At 44.6% G+C, this 27,656-nt stretch overlaps 1 protein-coding gene across 1 annotated transcript in view; it reads left to right on the top strand.

Moving 5' to 3' along the window:
* Window positions 1-22,877, top strand: part of LOC124619576 (astakine-like) — a 106,483-nt gene extending 83,606 nt beyond the window's left edge. The window contains exons 2-3 of the mRNA XM_047146068.1: window positions 40-194; window positions 22,359-22,877. Coding sequence (XP_047002024.1) covers window positions 44-194; window positions 22,359-22,594 — 387 coding nt within the window. The 5' untranslated portion in view covers window positions 40-43 and the 3' untranslated portion in view covers window positions 22,595-22,877. The remainder of the gene's footprint in view (window positions 1-39; window positions 195-22,358) is intronic.
* The last annotated feature ends 4,779 nt before the right edge of the window (window positions 22,878-27,656 follow it).

Here is a 27,656-nt window from a genome sequence, read left to right as displayed (position 1 = left end):
GCACGTTTATAAGCTCTCGTGGGATGCGTTGTGTTTCAGGACGATGCATCAGGCATCCCTGTCTCTGCTGCTGGCTGCCAGCGCCGCCCTGATCCTGGCGACGTCGGCAGGTCTGGTGAAGAAGGTCGTCATCCCAGGCTACATCGACTGCGTCAGCTCCAACGACTGTGGCACGACAGAGTGCTGCGTCCTCGGTAAATATAGTCGCAGCATATCGTCGCATTATGTGTTTCCCACCCTTCTCCTAAGGTCCAGACCCTGGAGTCACAATGTTAGGGTCACCTGATAGCGTCCGAACCAACAGAGGATAGGCCACTGAACCTGATAAGGTATGTTTGGTGTCCAGAATCGCTGAATAGAGAAAAGTACGGAATCGTTTGTGGCGCAACAAAAGAATCAAGTTGACTAATATGATAAGAAATGAGGAAAGAAATACAGGGGAAAAAATATAGGGGAAAACTTGCTAGGTAAAGGGATAATCAGGTATTCAAGTATTCGACATGGGCTTTGTCGAAAGCTCTGATTTATTCACGCACTGAAATATCAGTCGCAGCGCCTGTCGGGGTGGCCGTGCGGTTCTAGGCGCTACAGTCTGGAACCGAGCGACCGCTACGGTCGCAGGTGCGAATCCTGCCTCGGACATGGATGTTAGTGACGTCCTTAGGTTAGTTAGGTTTAACTAGTTCTGCGTTCTATGGGACTGATGACCTAAGAAGTTAAGTCCCATAGTGCTCAGAGCCATTTGAACCAATCTGAACAATCGCAGCACAACAAGAGAATGAGTTCGTAGCCTGTCCACGCCACGTCGATGTCCAGTTGCAACGCTACTGGGATCGCGTAACATTAGATAAACGGTGAGTCATGCATTGCTCTTGTAAGTCCTTACTGAAGCGTCGATCTATCACGAGATGCATTAATTTAGTAAAGACAAATACGTGAAATTTTTAACAATAGAAGTTAATGAATGGATTAATAAAATAAAGCTGACATTAAAGGTATGATCGCTTAGGAAGCCTAGAACCACAGAACTGATGTTCACTATCAGTTGATTGAAACCAGACACGAAGTTACTTCGAATGGTGGCCTCACACAGACTGTTATTTCAGCACAGTACAGAAACATAGAAATCAAATTATTGACTCAGCAGAACAAGAAGAGCATTCACAGACAGTAACGAAATGTAAACCAAAGGCTCTGAGTTGTCCACCAAATCACTTAAATTGAATTAAATGCTTAAGTTCAGACTTTATACAATAATAAATTAATCTTACTAAAAGTTCACTGATAGCTGTACTAACGCAAGGGATTCAAAATATTTCTGAGTCCCGAACTGGTACACACCAAAATATTCGCAAGTCCTGAATGCGTACACATCGAAATAATTCAAAGTTCCAACCAACAGTTGAGCTCAGGCAATTTACCTGTAGCGCAAACCTTACCAAACAACCTTATAAGCCACGACATGAACATCAAAAGACCCCGCAACCTGCTCTGCCAGCGTATTTAAAGACTTGGCCATGTGGCGCTCTACTAGAGGTCAAGGAGCAACTTCTAACTGGACCACCATTGCAACGATTATCGATATTACAAGTTTTATGAATTCACGACGTACATTATACGTATATTTACGAGGGCTAGAACTTAAATAGTGGCAACTATTTTTTCACAACCGATACAAAAGACCTACATGCTTGCACCTGTTTCTGTCCTTCAAAGCAGTCAGCAGCGTTGCCAGCGATGTGGAGGGCGTAGTATTCTGTTAGGAGAGCCTGTTCTGTTGATGGTGTGAATGGAGCGATCTACTGCCTGTCGAATCTCTGGAACAGCTCTGAAGCGAATGCCACGAAGTGGTTCCTTCATCTTCGGAATCAAATCAAAGTCACAACGACTTAAGTCCGGGGAGTATTGTGGACGGTACAGTACTTCCCAGTCCCATAGACCGAACAGAGCAGCCACAGCTTGCGCTGTATGGTGGGTGGGTTGCGCAGAAAGTGTCGCCGCTTCTTTCACAAAGCTGGTCGCATGCGCTTCTTCATCAGAGACGCTAGGACGACCTGCTACAGTTTGCCGACCTTCGTTGAAGGCTTTTACCCAGCCAGCCACTGTTCTGTAAGGCAAAGCCGATTCCCCGCACGCCTCTTGAAGACCTTGATGACACTGTCGTGCTGTACGACCTCTGGCACATTCAGTCGTGATCCAACTCCTTTGTTCCTGTTTCGAAAACATAGTGACACCGTTACGTTTAACCGCTCGCTTACAAGTGACTGTTTTTCCCTCGATTGTGTGCACGCCGGTGCCGTGGGGCGGGCGAGTCCATTTGCTCGGAGGTAAGATAAGTATGTCAGCAACGTGTGCAATCAGTGACAATAGTAGATTCCATTGCATACTGTCTCCACAGCAGTGTTGCCACTATTTAAGTTCCAACCTACGTAGTTAATTTGCCGTCCGATGTTACATTAATAAATGCTCAAAATCGCTGAATGATCATCTTTTATTTTAACTTTATGCATCATAAACCACAAACGGAATGGTGAAAAACTAATTAAGCATATCTTTATCCAGTTTACTGCTCCACTATTGTGTTACACGTATGATCATCTTACAACCATTAACTTAACACATTCTCTAGGATAATACGACGCGCGCTACAGTCTGGAACCGCGCGACCGCTACGGTCGCAGGTTCGAATCCTGCCTCGGGCATGGGTGTATGTGTTGTCCTTAGGTTGGTTAGGTTTAAGTAGTTCTAAGTTCTAGGGGACTGATGACCTCAGAAGTTAAGTCCCATAGTGCTCAGAGCCATTTGAACCATTTGATAATACACTAATGGCCATTAAAATTGCTACACAACGAAGATGACGTGCTACAGACGCGAAATTTAACCGACAGGAAGAAGATGCTGTGATATGCAAATGATTAGCTTTTCAGAGCATTCACACAAGACTGGCGCCGGTGGCGACACCTACAACGTGCTGGCATGAGGAAAGTTTCCAATCGATTTCCCATACACAAACAGCAGTTGAGCGGCGTTGCCTGGTGAAAAGTTGTTGTGGTGCCTCGTGTAAGGAGGAGAAATGCGTACCATCACCTTGCCGACTTTGATAAAGGTCGGATTGTAGCCTATCTCGATTGCGGTTTATCGCATCGCGACATTGCTGCTCGTGTTGGTCGAGATCCAATGACTGTTAGCAGAATATGGAATCGGTGGGTTCAGGAGGGTAAAACGGAACGCCGTGCTGGATCCCAACGGCCTCGTATCACTAGCGGTCGAGATGACAGGCATCTTATCGCATGGCGGTAACTGATCGTGCAGCTACGTCTCTATCCCTGAGTCAACAGATGGGGACGTTTGCAAGACAACAACCATCTGCACGAACAGTTGGACGACGTTTGCAACAGCATGGACTATCAGCTCGAGACCATGGTGCGGTTACCCTTGACGCTGCATCACTGACAGGAGCGCCTGTGATGGTGTACTCGAGGAACCTGGGTGCACGAATGGCAAAACGTCATTTTTTCGGGTGAATCCAGGTTCTGTTTACAGCATCATGATGGTTGCATCCGTGTTTGGCGACATCGCGGTGAACGCACACTGGAAGCGTGTATTCGTCATCGCCATACTGGCGTATCACCCGGCGTGATGGTATGAAATGTCATTGGTTACACGTCTCGGACACCTCTTGTTCGCATTGACGGCACTTTGAACAGTGGACGTTACATTTCAGATGTGTTACGACCCGTGGCTCTACCTATCATTCGATCTCTGTGAAACCCTACATTTCAGCAGCATAATGCACGACCGCACGTTGCAGGTCCTGTACGGGCCTTTCTGAATACAGAAAATGTTCGACTGCTGCCCTGGCCAGCACATTCTCCAGATCTCTCACCAACTGAAAACATCTGGTCAATGGTGGCCGAGCAACTGGCTCGTCACAATAAGCCAGTCACTACTCTTGATAAACTGTGGTATCGTGTTGAAGCTGCATAGGCAGCTGTACCTGTACACGCCATCCAAGCTCTGTTTGACTCAATTCCCAGGCGTATCAAGGCCGTTATTAAGGCCAGAGGTGGTTGTTCTGGGTACGGATTTCTCAGGATCGATTAACCCAAATTGCGTGAAAATGTAATCACATGTCAGTTCTAGTATAATATATTTGTCCAATGAATACCCGTTTATCATCTGGATTTCTTCTTGGTGTAGCAATTTTAATGGCCAGTAGTGTACGACAAATCACTCATGCTGACGCTAATCTTCAGTGTACATAAGGAGGGAAATCCTGGCTTTGGTACTGTGTGTATATGTACTAAAACTAAATTCCGCCCCAACAGGCTTGGGAAGGCCTAATGATAGCTATGGACTGCCGTTGTCATTCTCAGCCGATAGGCGTCACTGTATGCGGATATGCAGTGGCTCGTGGTCAGCACACCACTCTCCTGGCCGTTGTCGTTTTGGTGACCGGGGCCGCTATTCCTCAGTCACGTAGCTCCTCATTTGGCCTCACAAGGGCTGAGTGCACCCCGCTTGCCAACAGCGCTCGCAGACCCCAACTATCACCCATCCAAGTGCAGGCCAATCCCGCTAGCGCTTAACTTCGGTGATCTGACGGGAACCGATGTTACCACTGCAGCAAGGCCGTTGGCATGCATATGTGTACCATCTTTTCTTATCTTATTGACTATTTTCACTATTAATGTCAATAACTTCGTTAATAATTGTTTTATGTACAGTCGTGGGCAAAACGAGCGAGACCCCTTGCCTTTTCATTATGCTGATCCGCACAGCTTTAAAGTCTGCTACACAGCATAACAGGCAAGGCGAAGAAGTGCTACCAACATACTATGCACAGGCGTGAAATTGAAAACCGCCCGAACTTTGTCAGACTGTTTTCAGTCATGTGTAAGACAATATTAATGCTGATTAGTGTGTTAAACACAACACGTAAATATAAGATATATATGAATGACGAAACGCTAATTAATATGAACTGTACTAATAAAAATGAATTTCAGCTTATCCAGGTAACATAACTGTTTTAGTAAGACAAAATACCCCAGATCGTTACGAATTAGCAAAATATTATGCACATTCGGCCGCGAAACGGTCTGTGTCAACGTTCATACCAGTCATATTGGATTACTGTTGCTGACCTTCCATGAAAGTGTGCAAATTTAGCAATGTGTGAAGATTCACACGAAATTCAGTTAAAAATCATTCAGCACCACACTTAAGTCAATTCAATTATTGACAAGCGGAAAAAGTAGGCAGTAACAAGTATAAAATTCTACAAGAGTTTCATATTGACATCCACAGGACGCCGTTACAGAATAAGGGTAGCAATAAAACGTATTGGGGTCGCGAGAATTTCTTAAAACTGCTTTACTGATATTCTATCTGCCTCCATCGAGATTAGAACCGAAAACAAACCAGATCTCATATTAACAGAATCTTCCGTCGTTTCTTGGTAGAGCAACATTATAATAAATGAAAAGCGCCAGTTTGCAGTAGCAAACACCTTTCACTACGCTAGCAGAAAACCCAGGCAAACAGCCCTCTATTGTTACCCCAGACATGATTAAGTCAGCAATTTCGCAATGAAAATGGTTAAATGTTCTGCAGTTTACTGCAGTTTGTGTTGCATAGAGCTTTCTGGACTCAAAAACATGATTTTTTTTTATTTAGATAAACATCCCGAATGATTGTCACATAAGCGGTGACATAAAGGTAGAAAATTCATGTTTTTGAGTCCAGAAAGCTCTTTGCAACACAAACTGCAGATAATTTAACCATTTTCATTGAGAAATTGCTGGCTTAATCATGTCTGGGGTAATAATAGAGGGCTGTTTGCCTGGGTTGTCTGCTAGCGTAGTGAAAGGTGTTTGCTACTGCAAACTGGTGCTTTTCATTTATTATAATGTTGCTCTACCAAGAACCGACGGAAGAGTCTGTTAATATGAGATCTGGTTTGTTTTCGGTTCTAATCTCGATGGAGGCAGATAGACTATTAGTAAAGCAGTTTTAAGAAATTCTCGCGCCCCCAATACGTTTTATTGCTACCCTTATTCTGTAACGGCGCCCTGTGGATGTCAATATGAAACTCTAGTAGAATTTTATACTTGTTACTGCCTACTTTTTCCGCTTGTCAATAATTGAATTGACTTAAGTGTGGTGCTGAATGATTTTTAACTGAATTTCGTGTGAATCTTCACACATTGCTAAATTTGCACACTTTCATTGAAGGTCAGCAACAGTAATCCAATATGACTGGTCTGAACGTTGACACAGATCGTTTCGCGACCGAATGTGCATAATATTTTGCTAATTCGTAACGATCTGGGGTATTTTGTCTTACTAAAACAGTTGTGTTATCTGGATAAGCTGAAATTCATTTTTATTAGTACAGTTCATATTAATTAGCGTTTCTTCTTTCATTTATATCTTATATTTACGTGTTGTGTTTAACACACTAATCAGCATTAATATTGTCTTACGCATGATTGAGAACAGTCTGACAAAGTTCGGACGGTTTTCAATTTCACGCCTGTTCATAGTATGTTGGTAGCACTTCGTCGCCTTGCCTGTTATTCTGTGTAGCAAATTTTAAAGCCGTGCGGATCAGCATAATTTTTGTCCACGACTGTACATGGTGTAATTTTTGGGATTTCAATACCATTCGTTGATTTTTCGTAGCACGTTTGGAATTGGTTTTTGTGTTTTTAGTGAATATTCGATGCTACAGTTTTAGCACACTCAGAACCTTGCCATTTTGCTTTGCGTCCTTTACCACGTGGAGGTATAGTTTATTCCAACTGCCACGTGATTTCCAAATAGTGAGCACACTAGCACCAGACAGCCAAACAGCCACCCCATCTCTTTCCACAGCTCGCTGCAGGGCTCAGAACGCTGATCAGCGCTTGCCCATCTAGCTTGCCCAACCACTCACTACACGGCAACTTGCCAGCCATGTTGCTTAACCAAATACTCTCTTTTTTAAAGCAGTTGCGTAGCGGACTTGCAGCCTGTAATGTCACACAGCACAGCCCAAAACTGAACAAGATAGTTTAACCAGTATGTCCAGAGATCCAAGTCCAAATAGCTGTATACATTAGCAAAGTCCTTCAGTGTAGGGATCCAGTATATATCTAACTGCACAGGCAATGGCAGGTTTTCTCTTTTGGTTCAGGCGATGTCATCAGCTGTTTGGTTATCTGAAATACTCTAGCACAAGCGATGCGGGCCTCCATAGAGTGGATGCCCGTCTTAGTTGAGGCCACCACTTAACATGCTGTAAGCTGTGTCGATACCGATGTCTGAGTCAAGAGCCTGAGTTGCCATCAGGTCGACATACAATAGATAGAGCATATCTTAATGCAGTTGCATATTGTTGCACAATATTGTGACGAAATATCGATAAGATGAAATGCATCAAAGATGTTATGCTCTTTGTCAGGATGTTTCAATGTGCTTACATCCCATACAGAAACGATTTGCGAGGCTGTAGCATTGTCGAAAATAACGTAAAAGCGGTTGAAATCGAGACGTCGTGATTGGTAATATGCATGCGTAGTCTCTGTGTATGTGTGTAGTGCTGTCAGTGGTGGACAGTTGTGGTTCGAATGCATAACTTGCTAACTGCTCGTTTACAAATTACGCAGCCGGGGGCGTGCACTCTGTAAATATGGGGAAGGATAATTCCTCATGGTCCAGGATTCTATGTGCAGTCGACACACAGTCAACTACCGAATAACGTATTACTAGGATAAAAAGAACCTGAAACCTACAGCTTTCAGATGTCCTGGCGTGGTTGCGGGGGCCTAACAGAGTTGGGTGATGTAACCAAAAGTAGCGAAGCTCATATGGTAAGCGATGAGAGCACTTACTTACGGGGGAAAAGAATATCAAAGCAGCAGCAGCAGAAATCACTTCTGCACACATGTGAACTCCCTGTTCCAGATGCCTACACGGTAGAGTGTAAGTCAGATGAACAAGTAGAACTGTGACAGACTTTGAGTTTCCATCAAGTGCATGGCTACGTGAGTCTGCAGACAAGCTCTCTGATGCACCATAGCAGTACACTGATTTGTTTCCAGGCTACGAGGTTCCAATCAGCACCGCTGGCTGAGTCTCATTAAGGTATGAGGCGAGCGTTACTATATGTTTCATGACCTTTCTACGCAAAATGCATGCATGTAGATCATCAGGAAGAGGGGAATTCTTAGATTTTTTAAAATGGCATGTGTGTAGGACAGGCAAATATCCTCGTATAAAATACACTCCTGGAAATTGAAATAAGAACACCGTGAATTCATTGTCCCAGCAAGGGGAAACTTTATTGATACATTCCTGGGGTCAGATACATCACATGATCACACTGACAGAACCACAGGCACATAGCACAGGCAACAGAGCATGCACAATGTCGGCACTAGTACAGTGTATATCCACCTTTCGCAGCAATGCAGGCTGCTATTCTCCCATGGAGACGATCGTAGAGATGCTGGATGTAGTCCTGTGGAACGGCTTGCCATGCCATTTCCACCTGGCGCCTCAGTTGGACCAGCGTTCGTGCTGGACGTGCAGACCGCGTGAGACGACGCTTCATCCAGTCCCAAACATGCTCAATGGGGGACAGATCCGGAGATCTTCCTGGCCAGGGTAGTTGACTTACACCTTCTAGAGCATGTTGGGTGGCACGGGATACATGCGGACGTGCATTGTCCTGTTGGAACAGCAAGTTCCCTTGCCGGTCTAGGAATGGTAGAACGATGGGTTCGATGGCGGTTTGGATGTACCGTGCACTATTCAGTGTCCCCTCGACGATCACCAGTGGTGTACGGCCAGTGTAGGAGATCGCTCCCCACACCATGATGCCGGGTGTTGGCCCTGTGTGCCTCGGTCGTCTGCAGTCCTGATTGTGGCGCTCACCTGCACGGCGCCAAACACGCATACGACCATCATTGGCACCAAGGCAGAAGCGACTCTCATCGCTGAAGACGACACGTCTCCATTCGTCCCTCCATTCACGCCTGTCGCGACACCACTGGCGGCGGGCTGCACGATGTTGGGGCGTGAGCGGAAGACGGCCTAACGGTGTGCGGGACCGTAGCCCAGCTTCATGGAGACGGTTGCGAATGGTCCTCGCCGATACCCCAGGAGCAACAGTGTCCCTAATTTGCTGGGAAGTGGCGGTGCGGTCCCCTACGGCACTGCGTAGGATCCTACGGTCTTGGCGTGCATCCGTGCGTCGCTGCGGTCCGGTCCCAGGTCGACGGGCACGTGCACCTTCCGCCGACCACTGGCGACAACATCGATGTACTGTGGAGACCTCACGCCCCACGTGTTGAGCAATTCGGCGGTACGTCCACCCGGCCTCCCGCATGCCCACTATACGCCCTCGCTCAAAGTCCGTCAACTGCACATACGGTTCACGTCCACGCTGTCGCGGCATGCTACCAGTGTTAAAGACTGCGATGGAGCTCCGTATGCCACGGCAAACTGGCTGACACTGACGGCGGCGGTGCACAAATGCTGCGCAGCTAGCGCCATTCGACGGCCAACACCGCGGTTCCTGGTGTGTCCGCTGTGCCATGCGTGTGATCATTGCTTGTACAGCCCTCTCGCAGTGTCCGGAGCAAGTATGGTGGGTCTGACACACCGGTGTCAATGTGTTCTTTTTTCCATTTCCAGGAGTGTAAAACAACGCATGGACATGCCTATAATATGACCAATACCTACGGTAAAATATTAAAAAAATCATGAAAAAGATATAAAATCCATAAAAATCGAGGAAAACCTGGTACAATTAGTACAAAATGATGATAAATACGTAAAATTGAGGGAAATAAGACGAAATATTTAAAACTGCTAAAAAAACTTGCAAAATTACTTAAATTGACTGAGAATACATAAAATTAGAGAAAAAAGAACCACGAAATGCGGGGAACTGTGGAGGGTTGGGGGGTACCTGGTCACTCAAGACCAAGAAAAGCTTAAAAATTATGCTCTGGCTGCATTCAGTTTTAACTATCTCCCTTCCCCTTGTAAACTACGTGGGTTTTCGTAACACACACTCGAACTAAGGCGACATATGTATTACACAGAGGCGTCATATTAAACAAGGCAAATCATATGCGTCCCGATCCATAACTGCGTTCTCACACATGCAGTCGAATATATATATATATATATATATATATATATATATATATATATATATATATATATATATATATATATATATCCGAATTACGGCAGGTTTACACAAACAGTGTTATTCCTAAAGTATTAAACAGAAGAATCATTGCGTTTGTCGGACTTAAATCTTTCCCTAGAGTGTTCTGCAGGACATTGGATCGATGTCATATATATCACCTTTAACAGTGTGAGGGGGGTGTACTAGAGAGATGTGGTGTTACAATGAATTTGCTGTATTATCCTAAACATGATCAAAGCTATCTAACATGAGACCAGGACGACTTTGTGCAAGAGGAATAATACCAAAACTTCGGTGAAGCTACTGTAAACAATAATAAGACTGTTAAATCTCCTTTGTCTATTGACCGTGGTGCTTACTCCCTCGTCAGAAGTTGCTCTCCTTCGTGTGCATTTTCCTGCAGAAACGTGTATGTGGTACCTCAATGTATCAGCTATCGAAAATATTCAAGTCGGTTTCTCTTCGCTCTATTTCCTAGAGAGACATATCCGCATCCGTCAAAATCGATACTACTACTATTACTAATGATATGCACGACTAACATTGAATGTTTTATTGAGGGTACGTACATTTCCGACTTCAAAAGACGTATAAAATACATTAATTTCGTAGGAGCAGTTTCTAGACTTCGTTCTAGTTGATTTATAAGCAGCTCGAACTGTGGATACACACTGACGATGCCTTCCTAGGACACCAGAATAGTGTAGAAGGAAGTAGTTTTACCATTTTAAAATTTGTCACCATAGTAATTGGGGTAACATACTTGCGGGGTGGTTGTATGTCTGATGTTGTATTACGAGCGTTGCGTTTCGCACGACTATAATTTCGAAAACCGTATGGCTTTAACAGTATAGCATTTTTAGGTGCAGAACTGTGTAATCATCGGAGTGTGCGTTTATGCTCTACGATCATTTCTCTCATGCCGGTACCTTCCTGGTACTGACTCTGGACAGTGGAATAATGCTTCAGACTTGATTGCACAGTTGATATACGTGAAATGTTTCAAACTCCATAAGTCTGAACCTCTACAGACGTTAAAGTAAGCTCTGGCGTGCCACAGGGGAGTGTCATGGAACCATTGCTTTTCACAATATACAGGGTGTTACAAAAAGGTACGGCCAAACTTTCAGGAAACATTCCTCACACACAAAGAAAGAAAATATGTTATGTGGACATGTGTCCGGAAACGCTTACTTTCCATGTTAGAGCGCATTTTATTACTTCTCTTCAAATCACATTAATCATGGAATGGAAACACACAGCAACAGAATGTACCAGCGTGACTTCAAACACTTTGTTAGAGGAAATGATCAAAATGTCTTCCGTTATCGAGGATACATGCATCCACCCTCCGTCGTATGGAATCCCTGATGCGCTGACGCAGCCCCGGAGAATGGCGTATTGTATCACAGCCGTCCACAATAAGAGCACGAAGAGTCTCTACATTTGGTACCGGGGTTGCGTAGACAAGAGCTTTCAAATGCCCCCATAAATGAAAGTCAAGAGGGTTGAGGTCAGGAGAGCGTGCAGGCCATGGAATTGGTCCGCCTCTACCAATCCATCGGTCACCGAATCTGTTATTGAGAAGCGTACTAACACATCGACTGAAATGTGCAGGAACTCCATCGTGCATGAACCACATGTTGTGTCGTACTTGTAAAGGCACATGTTCTAGCAGCACAGGTAGAGTATCCCGTATGAAATCATGATAACGTGCTCCACTGAGCGTAGGTGGGAGAACATACTGACGAAATTAAAATGAGCTCTAACATGGAAATTATGCGTTTCCGGACACATGTCCACATAACATCTTTTCTTTATTTGTGTGTGAGGAATGTTTCCTGAAAGTTTGGCCGTACCTTTTTGTAACACCCTGTATATAAATGACCTAGTAGATAGTGTCGCAAGTTCCATGCGGCTTTTCGCGGATGATGCTGTAGTATACAGAGAAGTTGCAGCATTAGAAAACTGCAGCGAAATGCAGGAAGATCTGCAGCGGATAGGTTCTTGGTGCAGGGAGTGGCAACTGACCCTTAACGTAGACAAATGTAATGTATTGCGAGTACATAGAAAGAAGGATCCTTTATTGTATGATTATATGATAGCGGAACAAACACTGGTAGCAGTTACTTCTGTAAAATGTCTGGGAGTATGCGTGCGGAACGATTTGAAGTGGAATGATCATATAAAATTAATTGTTGGTAAGGCGGGTGCCAGGTTGAGGTTCATTGGGAGAGTCCTTAGAAAATGTAGTCAATCAAAAAAGTAGGTGGCTTACAAAACACTCGTTCGACCTATACTTCAGTATTGCTAATCAGTGTGGGATCCGTACCAGGTCGGGTTGACAGAGGAGATAAAGAAGATCCAAAGAAGAGCGGCGCGTTTCGTCACAGGGTTATTTGGTAAGCGTGATAGCGTTACGGAGAAGTTTAGCAAACTCAAGTGGCAGACTCTGCAAGAGAGGCGCTCTGCATCGCGGTGTAGCTTGCTGTCCAGGTTTCGAGAGAGTGCGTTTCTGGATGAGGTATCGAATATATTGCTTCCCCCCTACTTATACCTCCCAAGGAGATCACGAATGCAAAATTAGAGAGACTCGAGCGCGCACGGAGGCTTTCCGGCAGTCGTTCTTCCCGCGAACCATACGCGACTGGAACAGGAAAGGGAGGTAATGGCAGTGGCACGTAAAGTACCCTCTGCCACACACCGTTGCGTGGCTTGCGGAGTATAAACGTAGATGTAGACGTCATGTATAAACCGTCTGTTATAGCAACGCAGCACTTTCATGTCTACTATACACCGTTACAAGGTGCTACCCTCCTCGACACGCTCGCATCTGTGGAGATCTTGTGCTTTCGGATGGGTGTCATGGGTAAGATTAGTGTTGCAGGAAGGATCGGTCAAGGACAATGTTGGAGGAACCTGTCAATCTCCGATTTTATCCTACGAATGCGACGATAGACTGTGGCGTCCATCCACGCAGGGAAAAATGACCAGTCGTAATCGTAAACTCTGCACTATGATCGATGTGCTGGAAATATGTAGGTCACTGTCTGATATACTTTGGTGTATATGGTCGACTGGATGTACTGCACAGTCATCTAGCTGCATTCACAATCTAGTATAAGGTACTTGCAGAGTAGTGGAGTGGTGATTTAGCGATGTCATTGACTTAAGTTGAAATTACGGAACCACAGGTAAAATTGCTAAAATTTATCTCGCCATCAACTGCAGTGTGTATTACAGTACATCGTCTCATATCAGTGGTGTCTCTCCCATCCCGACTGTCCACTGGCTACGCTGTTGATTACTCCATAATGAATGACTGACACCACTCGATTGAGATGGAAAGAGCCTTGGCGGAACACTGGATATCTGTTACTTGTCGCTGTGGAGCATGGGATTAAATGTAGAGGCAATCACCTTCATTCAGTTTTTTTGAAAGCGTTCCTCAATACTGCAGACTCGTCCTATTTCCATATGCTACGATGCCCTTCTCATGCTTTTATTTTTACTTTTTCACCAACAAGGTAAAAGTACCCCTTTTTATTTGCACTACCTCACGCATGTTGCGAACAGCACCTTCCAGCGAAGGTCAACACCAGAACAGTAATCATGTACATGACTGCAAAATGAAGGAACAATGATATTCGAGATCCCACCGAGACGTCCGCTACCCTGTCGATGGGGAAGATAAGATTAACTGTACAGGTCATCACCTTCGAATAGCTGTTGGAAGCGCTCTACAATACCGCAAACTCTTCCAGGTTCCATATGTTGCGATATCTTCCACATTTTTATCAATGAGAAACATCGCCTCTGTGATTTATTTCTACCAGTATGTGTTGTGGTAGCTGTATAGTTTACATCATGCGATGTTCAGCTTTCTGTGAAAGTCAAAGGATCGAAATGTATTAATGTCGGTTTAGCAGCAGCTGACATGGGCCTGTAAGTCAAGGTAGAAAAAACAAAGCATTTGGCGGTGTACACTGATTGGATGTGTTACAAACAACAAAAACAATGTATTAAACTGCTTATGAAGGAGCAATACAGGAACCCTCTCATGAAATTGATAGTCTATTGCATACTGTCCTCCTACAGTACAGATGATGAGGCTTTACACGGTCTGTGGAAGCAAGTTCGATCAAGAAGCCACCTGTTCCAATGAACCAATACCTATATATTTAATAGGATCGCCACATATGGTCAATGCCGGAAAGCAGACTGTATTTGTTTCAGATATATCAGAGGACAGGGACATAGTAATGTCTTATCGAGTTCTCTAACGGACGACGTTAGCTGAGTTTTTATAGATAGTAGGTTTCCTCAGTTGGATGGTACAAAATATCAAGGTAGGAGAGAATGTTTAGGTGATAAACATGAATGCACCCTAAGAGATGCAGATCTCCTTCGAACTGCAGTATCTGTATGTAATTTGGAGATGTGTTGCAATGTAGTAGCAAAATCCTCGTCCTAGAGTCGTGGAGTCTTCCTAGTTCTCCCAACAAGAGACACCGCTGTAGACGCTCAAACTATCTTTTTGACTACCCTGTGCTGCAGGGGAAAGCTTCGTTTACCACTGGCCTTACAGAATGTACTAGGCGCTTCAGTCCGGAACCGCGTGACCGCCACGGTCGCAGGTTCGAATCCTGCCTCAGGCAAGGATGTGTGTGATGTCCTTATGTTAGTTGGGTTTGCGTAGTTCTAAGTTCAAGGGGACTGATGATCTCAGATGTTAAGTCCCATAGTGCTCAGAGCCATTTTTACAGAATGTACAAGGTTGGCGGAGCTACGACTACATGTTCCCATTTCCACCGAGTGGTGAAAACGTGCTCCTGTCAAATTAACTCAGCTCGTCCTGTTTCTCCACGAGATGCAGAATCTCCTAGATATAGCACTCTTCGACTTCCATTCAGGTCCGACTTAAATTGGGACGATCACATGGACGAAGCTGCAGGGAGGGTGGGGCAGAGACTGAGGAGCAGTTACAAGATGCAGAGGGACTGTCCAAAAAACAGCGCTGGAGTTCTTGCTGTATGGGATACTTAGCAGATAGATTCGAAAAAGGTGACTCATTTCCAGATATGAGATTGGCACCAATATGATTCACCAGTGGCTGTTCAAATGGTTCAAATGTCTCTGAGCACTATGGGACTTAACTTCTGAGGTCATAAGTCCCCAGAACTTAGAACTACTTAAACCTAACTAACCTAAGGACATCACACACATCCATGCCCGTGGCAGGTTTCGAACCTGCGACCATAGCGGTCGCGCGGTTCCAGACTGTAGCGCCTAGAACCACTCGGCCACCCCGGCCGGCTTAAAAATGTTCAAATGTGTGTAAAATCTTATGGGACTTAAATGCTAAAGTCATCACTCCCTAATCTTACACACTACTTAACCTAAATTATCCTAAGGACAAACACACACACCCATTCCCGAGGGAGGACTCGAACCTCCGCCGGAATCAGCCGCACAGTCCATGACTGCAGCGCCTCAGACCGCTCGGCTAGTCCCGCGCGGCTCCAGTGGCTGTAATCATTAGAAGACGTCTCTACAGGATCCAATGCAAGTATGTGGTAGAATGGACAGACTTGATTCCAAATCACAGGCAGCTGTTCTAACAGAAAGCTTAACGCTATCAGTGCCTCGTGTGCATGTCTGTAGACTCAAGACCGCTCTTTATGCATAACATAGTCACTACGGTCTTGTTTTTAATGGCGCGATCTTTACGCGAAATGTATGATGTGAGGTGTAGAATCCCTCTGTGGCCAGATACATAGGTCAGTTCTCAATAGTGTTCCTCGAAAAGAACATTGTCTTCCCTCCACGGATTCCCATTTCACCTACCTGGTGAGTGTAATCTGACTACTGAAAAAAGAAAATTACTCGTCATGCAAACTGACTCTCATGATCAATTTAACTATAGCCTATCAAATTGATACCAACAACGTGCTGCCTGGTGGGTAGAGGAGATGACTAGGGCACCACGGAATGATTCTTGACAATTATTTCTTTTTTTCTTTTTTTTCACTGCGGTGATATCTTTTAACGAAATTTCAATCTCCCACCTACACAGGGCGAGATGGACTCTCATCATTTGTTTCGTAAATGCTAGCATGATATAGCATCGCACTGGCAAAATGGGACCGGCTGTAGTGTACATAACAGCTATGTCCTCTTGACTTATAGCTTCTTGTTGTCGAACATAAAATGACTCTGTTTTTTTTCCAAGATGTGAGCCAATGGTATGAACGATTGTATTCGCTAATGTTATTTCATGTGTCTGAAATGTTTGTAATACACACGTGCATGACAGTTTATTTACAGACACTGGACACAAGAGGTGCTCTGAGGTCATGTAATTTGTTCATCAAGCTGAAAGAAATTGCTCAATATAGATCTTTTGTTTTCTTTAGAGTTTAAATTCTCGCTTTTGCTTTACTCCTATGACTGTTTCGGGATAATAAGGACAGTCTGCGGTGATCGGTAATTTTCGCAGCAAAGTAGTTGAAGCTTTTTTACTAATTTTACGCAGGGTGGACATGTCTCTGCTGATCGTTTGTGATTGTTGGCGGTGCACTTCGTTGGACATCACAAAATAATGAGTTGCGAATTGTATCCTGCAGTCGAACGTAAAAACTATACTTATTTTGCTTATAGACCTAAAAGAAAAAGGAATGTGCCTATTTTTGTGGAAAGTGGACATTTATTATCATCACGATTGTATTTTCCTTTTTTGATGGTTGCTTTATTATACGAGTCGCATTGATGGTAAATACAAATGTTACAGTCCAGTGCTCAGAACGGTGTGTTGGCCGAGTTCCTTAAGAGACCGTGGCTGCCCCTTTAGACATACAGCCCGCCGTCAGGATAGCCCTCATTATCAAGGGTTTGTTCTGAGGGATGCCGGCGTCGTGCTCTATGGTATGTGCTGCTTTTGTCAGCGTCAATAACACTAACCACCCAGCAGCATGCTTGCTAGAGCGCATTGTACTGAAGACACTGCAGTGTGTGGCTGCGGTTGCTTTAGGCGGAAGGCTTCCTGCTTTACAAGCAGCTGACTTTGAAAAAGCCATCTCAAGCATTCTCTGGAGGGGCAGTGTGGGTATGCTAAAATTTCCTTCTGTGCTGACTAAAACCATCACGCCAAGGCATGCCGCATACTGCGGAAGATGGCGGAGGGCCTTGGTGAGGCTAGCCTGCGCAGAGGAGTGACAGTGGGGGCTCAGAAAAACGGCATAGGGCGGAAAGCCTAGTACGGACAGCGGACAGCACCTGCTGGGAGGCGTTTGGCGGAACAGCTGGCCGTTTAAAAACGCCTGTGTCCTCCCTGTAGGTGGATGGAGGCACGGAGTGGGGGAGGACATGGGGGAGGTGAGAGGGCCTCGATTTTCGGCAGTTTGTGGTTGTACATAGAGGAGAACGCACGTTCAACTACCGCCCCCTCTGCAGTCTTAAGAACGATGATTTTCCCCATTACGTGTGTTGCATTATGACTCGTTCATTGTGACCAATGGGTTTTTCACGACAGTTTCGAAGTGTGATTAGAACTGTGACGCATTTTTTCCATCAGTTGTGGTAATGTGTATTGGCTTCGGTTACCTGGGCTCCATGGTGATTTTTGAGCAGGCGTCTGTAGCCACCTCTGATGATAAACAACGATAGATACTGTATGCTTACAGATAATAAACTTTTAAACTCCTCTATGTGGTTACGGTTACTACAAGCCACACCACAAGTTGGGAAACGGGGCCAAATTTCTAGTAGTTTACTGTCGAGTTGAGATTTTCACAAATCTTTTATTCATATCTTACAGAAACTAGCAATACGGCAATAAACAGCCTTTTAAACACGCCGCTAACGGCAATCAAGTAATTTATAGCAATACAACAATAAAAAAATTTAAAAACAAGTTACGGCAATAAATAACATTTTAAAACACGCCGCTAACGGCAATCAAGTAATTTATAGCAATACAACAGTTTTAAAAAAATTAAAACAACACAGAAGCTAGTAGTACGGCAATAAACTACCTTTTAAAACACGCCGCTAACGCCAATCAAAATAATTTATAGCAATACAACAATTTTAAAAAATTTAAAGAACATTAGTAAACAGGCTACTAAAATAAATACAAAACTTTGTTAATAAAATACGGTGAGGTAGTGAAGCTACCACCACCGCCATTAAAAAAATTAAACAGGTCTCAGCAAACACACGATTAATGGCAATAAAAGGAATTTACAAACTTGGAGGAATTTAAAAAAATTTTAAACAAATGTGTCCTGGAATATAATTAGAACATAACAGATATGACGGACCGTATAAGACGGCCACAAATCACCCACTCAGGGATGCTCAGGCTAGACAGAATACTGACCAATTTAAATACGCCCGTAAACACAATTGCCACTCTCAGGCTGGTCACTGCACCGATTTTTAGCCAGCGAAAACTTGTTATAAGATAGCTTAACTTGCTGACAGAATTAGAGCTAACCTTTAGCAAGGAAACGTTACGCCACACAGTCCTGAATGAGCGACCACATGATCAACCAACAAGAAGCATGAATTTACTCATAACCCACGACAGAATAGCGAAACAATTAAACTGCCAAAACTACACCTCCCATCGGACAGTAACGAGAGGAGGAGGAAAGATCACTGTCTTCAATTACACCGGTGCCAGGGACAGGAAACCCGGGCGCCGGAGGCCACAAGGCAGAAGAGACGCTGGTTACACAAAATTATTACTTAATGATTAAACCCCCCACGAACTTAACTTGCGATTATGCTCGAACAGGCAGTACACGACCTCCGATGGCAAGGATCCACACATCCGACCGCGCACGCGTCGCCAGCGTACCCAACACGCAACGATCACGCGACAACACGCTGTCACCGCAGTTCACGTCTTCTCTGCAACGTTGACGGGTAGTGACCGCTCCTTCATGTTACGTGTCTCCTTTTGAACTCCAGTGTTGAAACGGAGGATTTAAAGAAGCTTGTTAACGTCCCACCAAGGCGAAATGAACAGCAACTGCTCGTGGGGCGATTCTGTATACAATCGACACGCGGGGAGCTCTTCCGTCAACTCGACCCGCTCGTTACACACAACCGACATACATCACGTGGCGACTCGGTACAACCGACCACGCCTGCTTCGCGCTGGAGAGCCACACTGCCCTACCATGTCCACCACACTCTCTTTGCGCGCAACCCCCTACTTCCGCGCCACCACACGAGGTTACAACCGGTCAAAGATCTCACTTCCTCCGTAGCAGTTTCCCGGAAGCAAAAACGCAGATATCGATAGCAGAGGGAAAAGACAACAAAGCAGCCACTTCATGACAGACAACATATCAAACAAACATGTCAGGGGAAGAAAAGGAAAACCAATGGAATCTAAACACAAGGTGTAGCACGAGTCGATACACGGCTCAAACACCAGTTAATATCAAGAAGGCACAGGGCCAATCACCTTGTGTAACAGATATTAAACATCCCGGGCAATGCTGGGCACTGCAGTTATCGGTAGTTGTTACACATGCACCATCTTACATTGATTTATGGAAGTGTAGAAAGGAATTCGTAAATGGACAGAATAATCACCGAAGTTACAATAAAGGTTTTAGGAACCTGTGGTACTCTTTTTGAGAAGAGATGATTTATAAAAGATGTGCGTTCGTGTCCTCATTATATAATCAATATTACGGCATTACATACATTGGCTTGTCAAATCGGAAGGATCGACAATTAGCTGGATGAGAGACAGGACCCATAACTGCTTACCCATTTCATGTGGAAGACAATAATATCCGACTTGAACTTCCACTTAATTACGAGGGCAGTTCAATAAGTAATGCAACACATTTTTTTTCTCGGCCAATTTTGGTTGAAAAAACCGGAAATTTCTTGTGGAATATTTTCAAACATTCCCGCTTCGTCTCGTATAGTTTCATTGACTTCCGACAGGTGGCAGCGCTGTACGAAGCTGTTAAAATGGCGTCTGTAACGGATGTGCGTTGCAAACAACGGGCAGTGATCGAGTTTCTTTTGGCGGAAAACCAGGGCATCTCAGATATTCATAGGCGCTTGCAGAATGTCTACGGTGATCTGGCAGTGGACAAAAGCACGGTGAGTCGTTGGGCAAAGCGTGTGTCATCATCGCTGCAAGGTCAAGCAAGACTGTCTGAGCTCCCGCGTGCGGGCCGGCCGTGCGCAGCTGTGACTCCTGCAATGGCGGAGCGTGCGAACACACTCGTTCGAGATGATCGACGGATCACCATCAAACAACTCAGTGCTCAACTTGACATCTCTGTTGGTAGTGCTGTCACAATTGTTCATCAGTTGGGATATTCAAAGGTTTGTTCCCACTGGGTCCCTCGTTGTCTAACCGAACACCATAAAGAGCAAAGGAGAACCATCTGCGCGGAATTGCTTGCTCGTCACGTGGCTGAGGGTGACAATTTCTCGTCAAAGATTGTTACAGGCGATGAAACATGGTTTCATCACTTCGAACCTGAAACAAAACGGCAATCAATGGAGTGGCGCCACACCCACTCCCCTACCAAGAAAAAGTTTAAAGCCATACCCTCAGCCGGTAAAGTCATGGTTACAGTCTTCTGGGACGCTGAAGGGGTTATTCTGTTCGATGTCCTTCCCCATGGTCAAACGATCAACTCTGAAGTGTATTGTGCTACTCTTCAGAAATTGAAGAAACGACTTCAGCGTGTTCGTAGGCACAAAAATCTGAACGAACTTCTCCTTCTTCATGACAACGCAAGACCTCACACAAGTCTTCGCACCCAAGAGGAGCTCACAAAACTTCAGTGGGCTGTTCTTCCTCATGCACCCTACAGCCCCGATCTCGCACCGTTGGATTTCCATATGTTTGGCCCAATGAAGGACGCAATCCGTGGGAGGCACTACGCGGATGATGAAGAAGTTATTGATGCAGTACGACGTTGGCTCCGACATCGACCAGTGGAATGGTACCGTGCAGGCATACAGGCCCTCATTTCAAGGTGGCTTAAGGCCGTAGCATTGAATGGAGATTACGTTGAAAAATAGTGTTGTGTAGCTAAAAGATTGTGGAATAACCTGGTGTATTTCAATGCTGAATAAAACAACCCCTGTTTCAGAAAAAAAATGTGTTGCATTACTTATTGAACTACCCTCGTACAACACAGTTTTTGACACATCTTATCCACTAGTCGACGCCGGCCGGAGTGGCCGAGCGGTTCTAGGCGCTACGGCCGCAAGTTCGAATCCTGCCTCGGGCATGGATGTGTGTGATGTCCTTAGGTTAGTTAGGTTTAAGTAGTTCTAAGTTCTAGGGGACTGATGACCTCAGATGTTAAGTCCCATTGCGCTCAGAGCCATTTGAACCACTAGTCGACGAACTGTATACACGCACCCTACATATTCCTTGCTACCTCACCTCAGGCTGAAAAGTGCTTGTGTCCGAGTCGCGGTCGAATACAACTGAATTTTAGATTAGCTTTATCAGAGCCGAGAAGACACGACCAGAAGAACCAAGTCAGATATTTTCACAAGTAGTTGTGGACATTCAACACTCCTCTATGTACACATACATAATCACAGATGAACTTCCTCATACGTGGTGTGTAGTGTAAAGTAAGATTCCCATGGAAACATATAACCACAGTAGTTGTAGAACAGCCGGCTGGAGTGACCGTGCGGTTCTAGGCGCTACAGTCTGGAGCCGAGCGACCGCTACGGTCGCAGGTTCGAATCCTGCCTCGGGCATGGATGTGTGTGATGTCCCTAGGTTAGTTAGGTTTAATTAGTTCTATGTTCTAGGCGACTGATGACCTCAGAAGTTAAGTCGCATAGTGCTCAGAGCCATTTGAACCATTTGAGTTGTAGAACGGCCTTGTAATTTTCGTCAGTTGCTAGCGGGAGACCATTTGTCTCGCACTGAATACAATACCAGAAATCGTGGCGTGCCACGTGAAACACCTCAGAAGCATGACGAACCTCACCCCCCCCCCCCCTTTCCCTCCCAACTCTGCCTTCAAAAATAAATGCAACTCTGTAGAAATGCTGCTGAGGTCGTCTCCACCCGCCTTGACGGACTGACATTTCACCCGGCCGTTCCTCCACAGGGCTCGCTTTTCTGTCGCAGGCACTGCGCGCTTCAGCATCCCCTCGTGCCAGATCCGCGGCGAGGTCGGCGACCCGTGCAGCCCTATCAGCCAACCGCGCAACATGTCCGTCAGCTACCTGGACGGGAGCGTCGTCCAACTGGTCGACGTGTACAGCGTCGTCTGCGCATGCGCGCCGGGGCTGCTGTGCAGTCCGGACTCAGCCACGTGCGCCGACCCGCTCGCCAAGCAGTCTCTCAACGAACTCGACGATTGATGCTCCTTGGACAGTTGTCGACACAGTCTACGATTTCATAATACGTCTGAAAGAAAAAAGGCCTTGGCTTTTTATTCGCTTGATAAAGTACCGCACAAGCCTTTGAGAGTTGTTTAAAGAAACTCTGGGCCGTATCCTTCGACTAATTTCACGTGAATCTCATTGTTAAATTTCATGTTGTATCCGTGACATAATAACACATTCTTGACATTACATGTCCTCAAAACCTCATTCTTGTATTTCATGTTGTATCCTTGATATTATAACACACTCTTGACATTAATGTGCATTCTCACTTTTTTCTTTAACACTGATCTCTAATGTTTCCTATGTTACTGTTTATAATGATCCCGTTGATATCAAAACTTTTACCTTTCGTGTAAATGATTAAAAAAACTTCTTCTTTCACTTCTCCTGAATCCTACTTCTTAACTAACCTAATTCAGCAATTTTATACCACAAAAAAGACTAAATCACTCTAGTTCTCCTTTCTCCGTCAACTACCCTTTTTTGAAATGTAGCCACAGTCCAAGATCCACAACATTCTTTATTCTATGTTTGATCCTAGGTTTCTATTCAATCGCTGATTTTGTGCTTCGTTTCTCTATACGTATCTTTTGTGATTTTATTTTGCAAGTGAAAGGATTTATGCATCTCTTTTTTATAAATTCTCTATTTACCTTATTCACTATCGTTGAAACTTCTCCTACTGCTTGTAAATTTTTCGCTGCTTCTGATATCTATAAAGCGAATGTATCGCTGACTAAGAAATATCTCTATTCGGTATGCTGAATGTATACAGATTTTTACACTCAAAGTAATCTCGCGAAAATATTAAACTTGTCTCCTCACCATACAATTCTAATTCCATGATGGATGTCTGTTTGACAACGTCCATTGCTCGTTCACTAATGAACATACATAATATGTAACGTAACGAATTATAAGTCCATTTTTTTTCTTATATAGTTCTGCTTAATATTGAAACTATTTTATTGTAAATATGTCATGTACTTTTTATGTACTTTTGTAGTTGGACTCTACAAATAGAAATGATGAGTTACACGTAGTTTGGAATTATTTGCTACATCCTACTTCAGTACTTTTCTCTGCTTATCAAAAGTGTGTGTGTGTGTGTGTGTGTGTGTGTGTGTGTGTGTGTGTGTGTGCGTGCGCGCGCGCGCGCTTGTGGAGGCAAGTTACAGAAGGGGGCTATGTTCTTCCTGATTTCATTTGAGATGAAAGAACCTATATTGTTTCCCTATCTCTTATTAACATTCCTGTGCGCAGCTGCGGAGTGATACGCAAGGGTTTAAGTTTTACTTCAATTCGTTCTACACTGTTTTAGTACATACCTAACAAGGAGTGTTTCAACAAGGAGTGACATACTTCAGGTATAAAATTTTTATCGTATTTTGCGCAGTTATCTGCTGTCCTAAAGACGACGAAAGTTTTCTGTCGCCGTTCACCTCAGATTTGAATGGTTTCTGTACACTTGGTCATTCAAGGAGATGAGACCAGGTCAGTGCCAATAATCATACAACATTCTTAGTTTATCCCATTGGTTCAGGCAGAGGGCACCAATTAAAATTCTATCCTTGCTCTAAAGGGGAAGGGGTGGGGGTGGGATAGAGGACAATTCTTAGTACTGTGGTGGTAAAGCGAGGGACATATGAAACGAAACTTACTTTCTTACAAAATAAAGATGAAAACTATTGACAAAATCTGCTTATGAGTCACCAAAGATATTGATACAGGCACTTTACAATGGGGTGACCAAAGTCATCGGATACTGATACGCACACACGCAGAAAGCAGTGGCATCGCGCACACAAGTTTTGAAAGGGCAGTGCATTAGCGGAGCTGTCATTTGTGAGCAGATGATCCACGTGAAAAGGTTTCCACCGTGATTATGGCCGCACGACGGGACTCTGAACGCGGAATGGTAGTTGGAGCTAGACGCTTGGGACATGCCGTTTCTGAAACCGTTAGCGAATTCAATATTCCGAGGTCCACATTGCCAAGACTGTGCTGAAAATACCATATTTCCGGCATTACCTTCACCACTGAACACGCAGTGGCCGACGGTCTTCACTTAACGACCGAGAGAAGCGGCGTTTATGTAGGTTTTGTGACCTCCTCTCTCCTTCTTTCTCTCTCTTGCTCCGTCGTCGTCATTTTCTTCCTTTCTCCTCGGCTGTCCAAACCCTCTTCCTTCGTCGTACCGCGGCTATGTCTCAGGGTTTTCGACAAAAGGGTGGGAGAAGGGGCCACATATGTGGTTGATCACGCTGACGTAGTGCTGTGTGTGAGTGTCACCCTTATCTCCGTTTTGGGAAGATTGATGACTAAAGCTGAAACATTTCTCTAAAAAGGTAAGTGCTCTTGTGGTGTCACCGCCAGACACCACACTTGCTAGGTGGTAGCTTTAAATCGGCCGCGGTCCATTAGTACATGTCGGACCCGCGTGTCGCCACTGTGTGATCGCAGACCGAGCGCCACCACAAGGCAGGTCTCGAGATACGGCGACGTAGCTAGCGATGCACACTGACGAAGCATCGCTCATTTGCAGAGCAGATAGTTAGAATAGCCTTCAGCTAAGTCAATGGCTACGACCTAGCAAGGCGCCATTAGTAACATTGCATGTATCTAAAGAGTCTCACTGGTATGCCACAATCTCCAGATGTACCAAAAGGATGGATTAAAGTTAAGTATTCCAGAAGCTACGTACTTTTCATTATAGCATTCATTACGTATCCTGTTTCAGACCTCACGCCATCCTTTTAACTTAGCGCGTGCCTTTCGGCTTCCTCTCATTGTGTCTAGGCTGTCTTGTCTAGACACAACAGCTCTCTTTTTCAAAAGGTGAAAATTGTAGTGTAGACTACAATGTTTATCGATCTACTAAATTGAAGGGACACGACACAGTTTATAAAATTCCAACTTCGGATGAAGTTTATTGATCCCAAGGAGCTGAAACAAAACTCATCCGTTCCAAATGTCATTCACAACGGGAGTAGTTAGTTTTATGGAGTGTGTGTAGTAATAGTCACCAATGTTTGAAATGATCGTTCCGGCAATTCCATTACAATCTGTTTATTGGTTGCTAACCAACGTATCGACCAATAGACTATTCCGTGATTAATATATGTCGTATTGAAACAGTAAATCAAACCCCATTTACTGTAAGCACCAAGAAAGATTACTATAACCTCTAATAATTCTTTAACAATTATTACCAAGTTAATGTCAAGAAATTACGGGGAGTATCAGTTAACCCTTCACGCGACTATAACGCGCGATAGCCTACCGCGTATCTCGAACTTCGCGCCGTTATTTCAAAGTCCGCGCGCGATCTGTTTATAACCAAGTTTGCCCGTGGCTCTCTAGAATGTTTTCCAAACCAACTCCGGATTATGGATTATCAGTTTTAGGTCAATTCTTTAAAATTAAAGAGGACCCGCACTCGATTACAACTTGTCCACGCACTTGAGCAACTCAGAAATTATTATCTTTTTCAAAGAAAAAAAAAGTCACTCATAACGCAGCATTGTTATCTGCTATATCTAAAAAAAATACCTATTGATTCTTATACGGTGTCAATCGCCCAGCAAAGATTTCACTACAAAAAAATCTCGACTAGAGATGACGTCACGCGTTACTACTTGTTTTCACTCTCCTCCTCTCACGTGACTCAAAGTACGAGGGTAATCCCAAAAGTAAGGTCTCCTATTTTTTTATAAGTACATAGACCTGTTTATTTATACAATGGTTTACATCAGTTTACACCTAGAACATTTAGCTATTTTTGACATAATCACCATTTCTTTCGATGCATTTTTGTAGACGCTGTGGCAGTTTTTGTATGCCTCAAGTCATACCAGCTCGCCGCCATGCTGTTCAGAAAGTTATGAACTGGCGTGATTGTTGCTTGGTCTCAGGTGTAAAGTGGTATGCCCAGGTTTCGTCACCCTTGACAATTGAGTCAAGAAATTTGTCCTGTTCGGCTGAAAGGCGTTGAAGAAATGCGCGGGAAGCATCAACTCGTTGCCGCATGTGGTCCTCAGTCAGCATGCGTGGCACCCATGTTGCTCACACCTTCCGGTAGTTCAATGTTTCCGTTAAAATTCTGTGAGCGGCGCTTCGGGAAACCTCAGGAACCAACTTGCAGAGATCATTCGGGGTGATCCGCCGATCTTCACGCATGCTTTGCTCAACCTTCAACACGGTCTCCTCAGAAATTGACGGTCTCCCGTTCCTTTGTTCGTCGTAAATTTCGGTCCGATCAGCTGCAAACTCTCTACACCACTTACGAACATTTTTGGCATCCATGCACGACTCACCATACACTTCCGTCAATTGGCGATGGATTTCAATCGGCGCAGTGCCCTTTGCATTCAAAAACCGAATAACTGCGCGCAATTCGCACTTGGCGGTTGCATCCAACGAGAGCTCCATTCTCAACGGCTGCGAAGCCAAGACTGAGCGCCTCAGCGCGGCGTGCGCATGTTTACTCACAGCGCGTGAAGCACTCTTCATAACAGTGCGACCAACTGCGACACAAACAGAGTTCTGTACCTATAATAAAATAGGAGACCTTGCTTTTGGAATTACCCTCGTATATCTCACTTTAATGTACATCCCGACGAGATTATTGCTTAAAGATTTCGTGGGCTACTCGGACGATTACCCATGTAATGCTACAAGTTGTGAGTGCTAACAGACATGCAACGCTGCTTGAAATAACCACAGATATCAATGTGGGACGTACGAAGAACGTATCCGTTAGGACAGTGCTGCGAAATTTGGCATCTATGGGCTATGGCAGCAGACGACCGACGCGAGTGTCTTTGTTAACAGCACTGTCGCCTGCAGCGCCTCTCCTACGCTCGTGACCATAAATGTTGGATCATAGACGACTAGATAACAGTGACCTGGTCAGATGAATTCCGATGTCAGTTGGTAAGAGCTGATGGTTCAAAAAGACAAAATAAGAATTGCTGTCACAGTTCGTAGTAATTGACGGAACGTCATCGAGTAAAACAGAAGTAATATCTGGCTT

This window comes from Schistocerca americana, chromosome 6 (assembly GCF_021461395.2).
Source record: "Schistocerca americana isolate TAMUIC-IGC-003095 chromosome 6, iqSchAmer2.1, whole genome shotgun sequence".
Lineage (NCBI taxonomy): Eukaryota > Metazoa > Arthropoda > Insecta > Orthoptera > Acrididae > Schistocerca > Schistocerca americana.
Note: the sequence above shows the minus strand (reverse complement) of the source record. Positions and strands in the feature narration are given on the sequence as shown.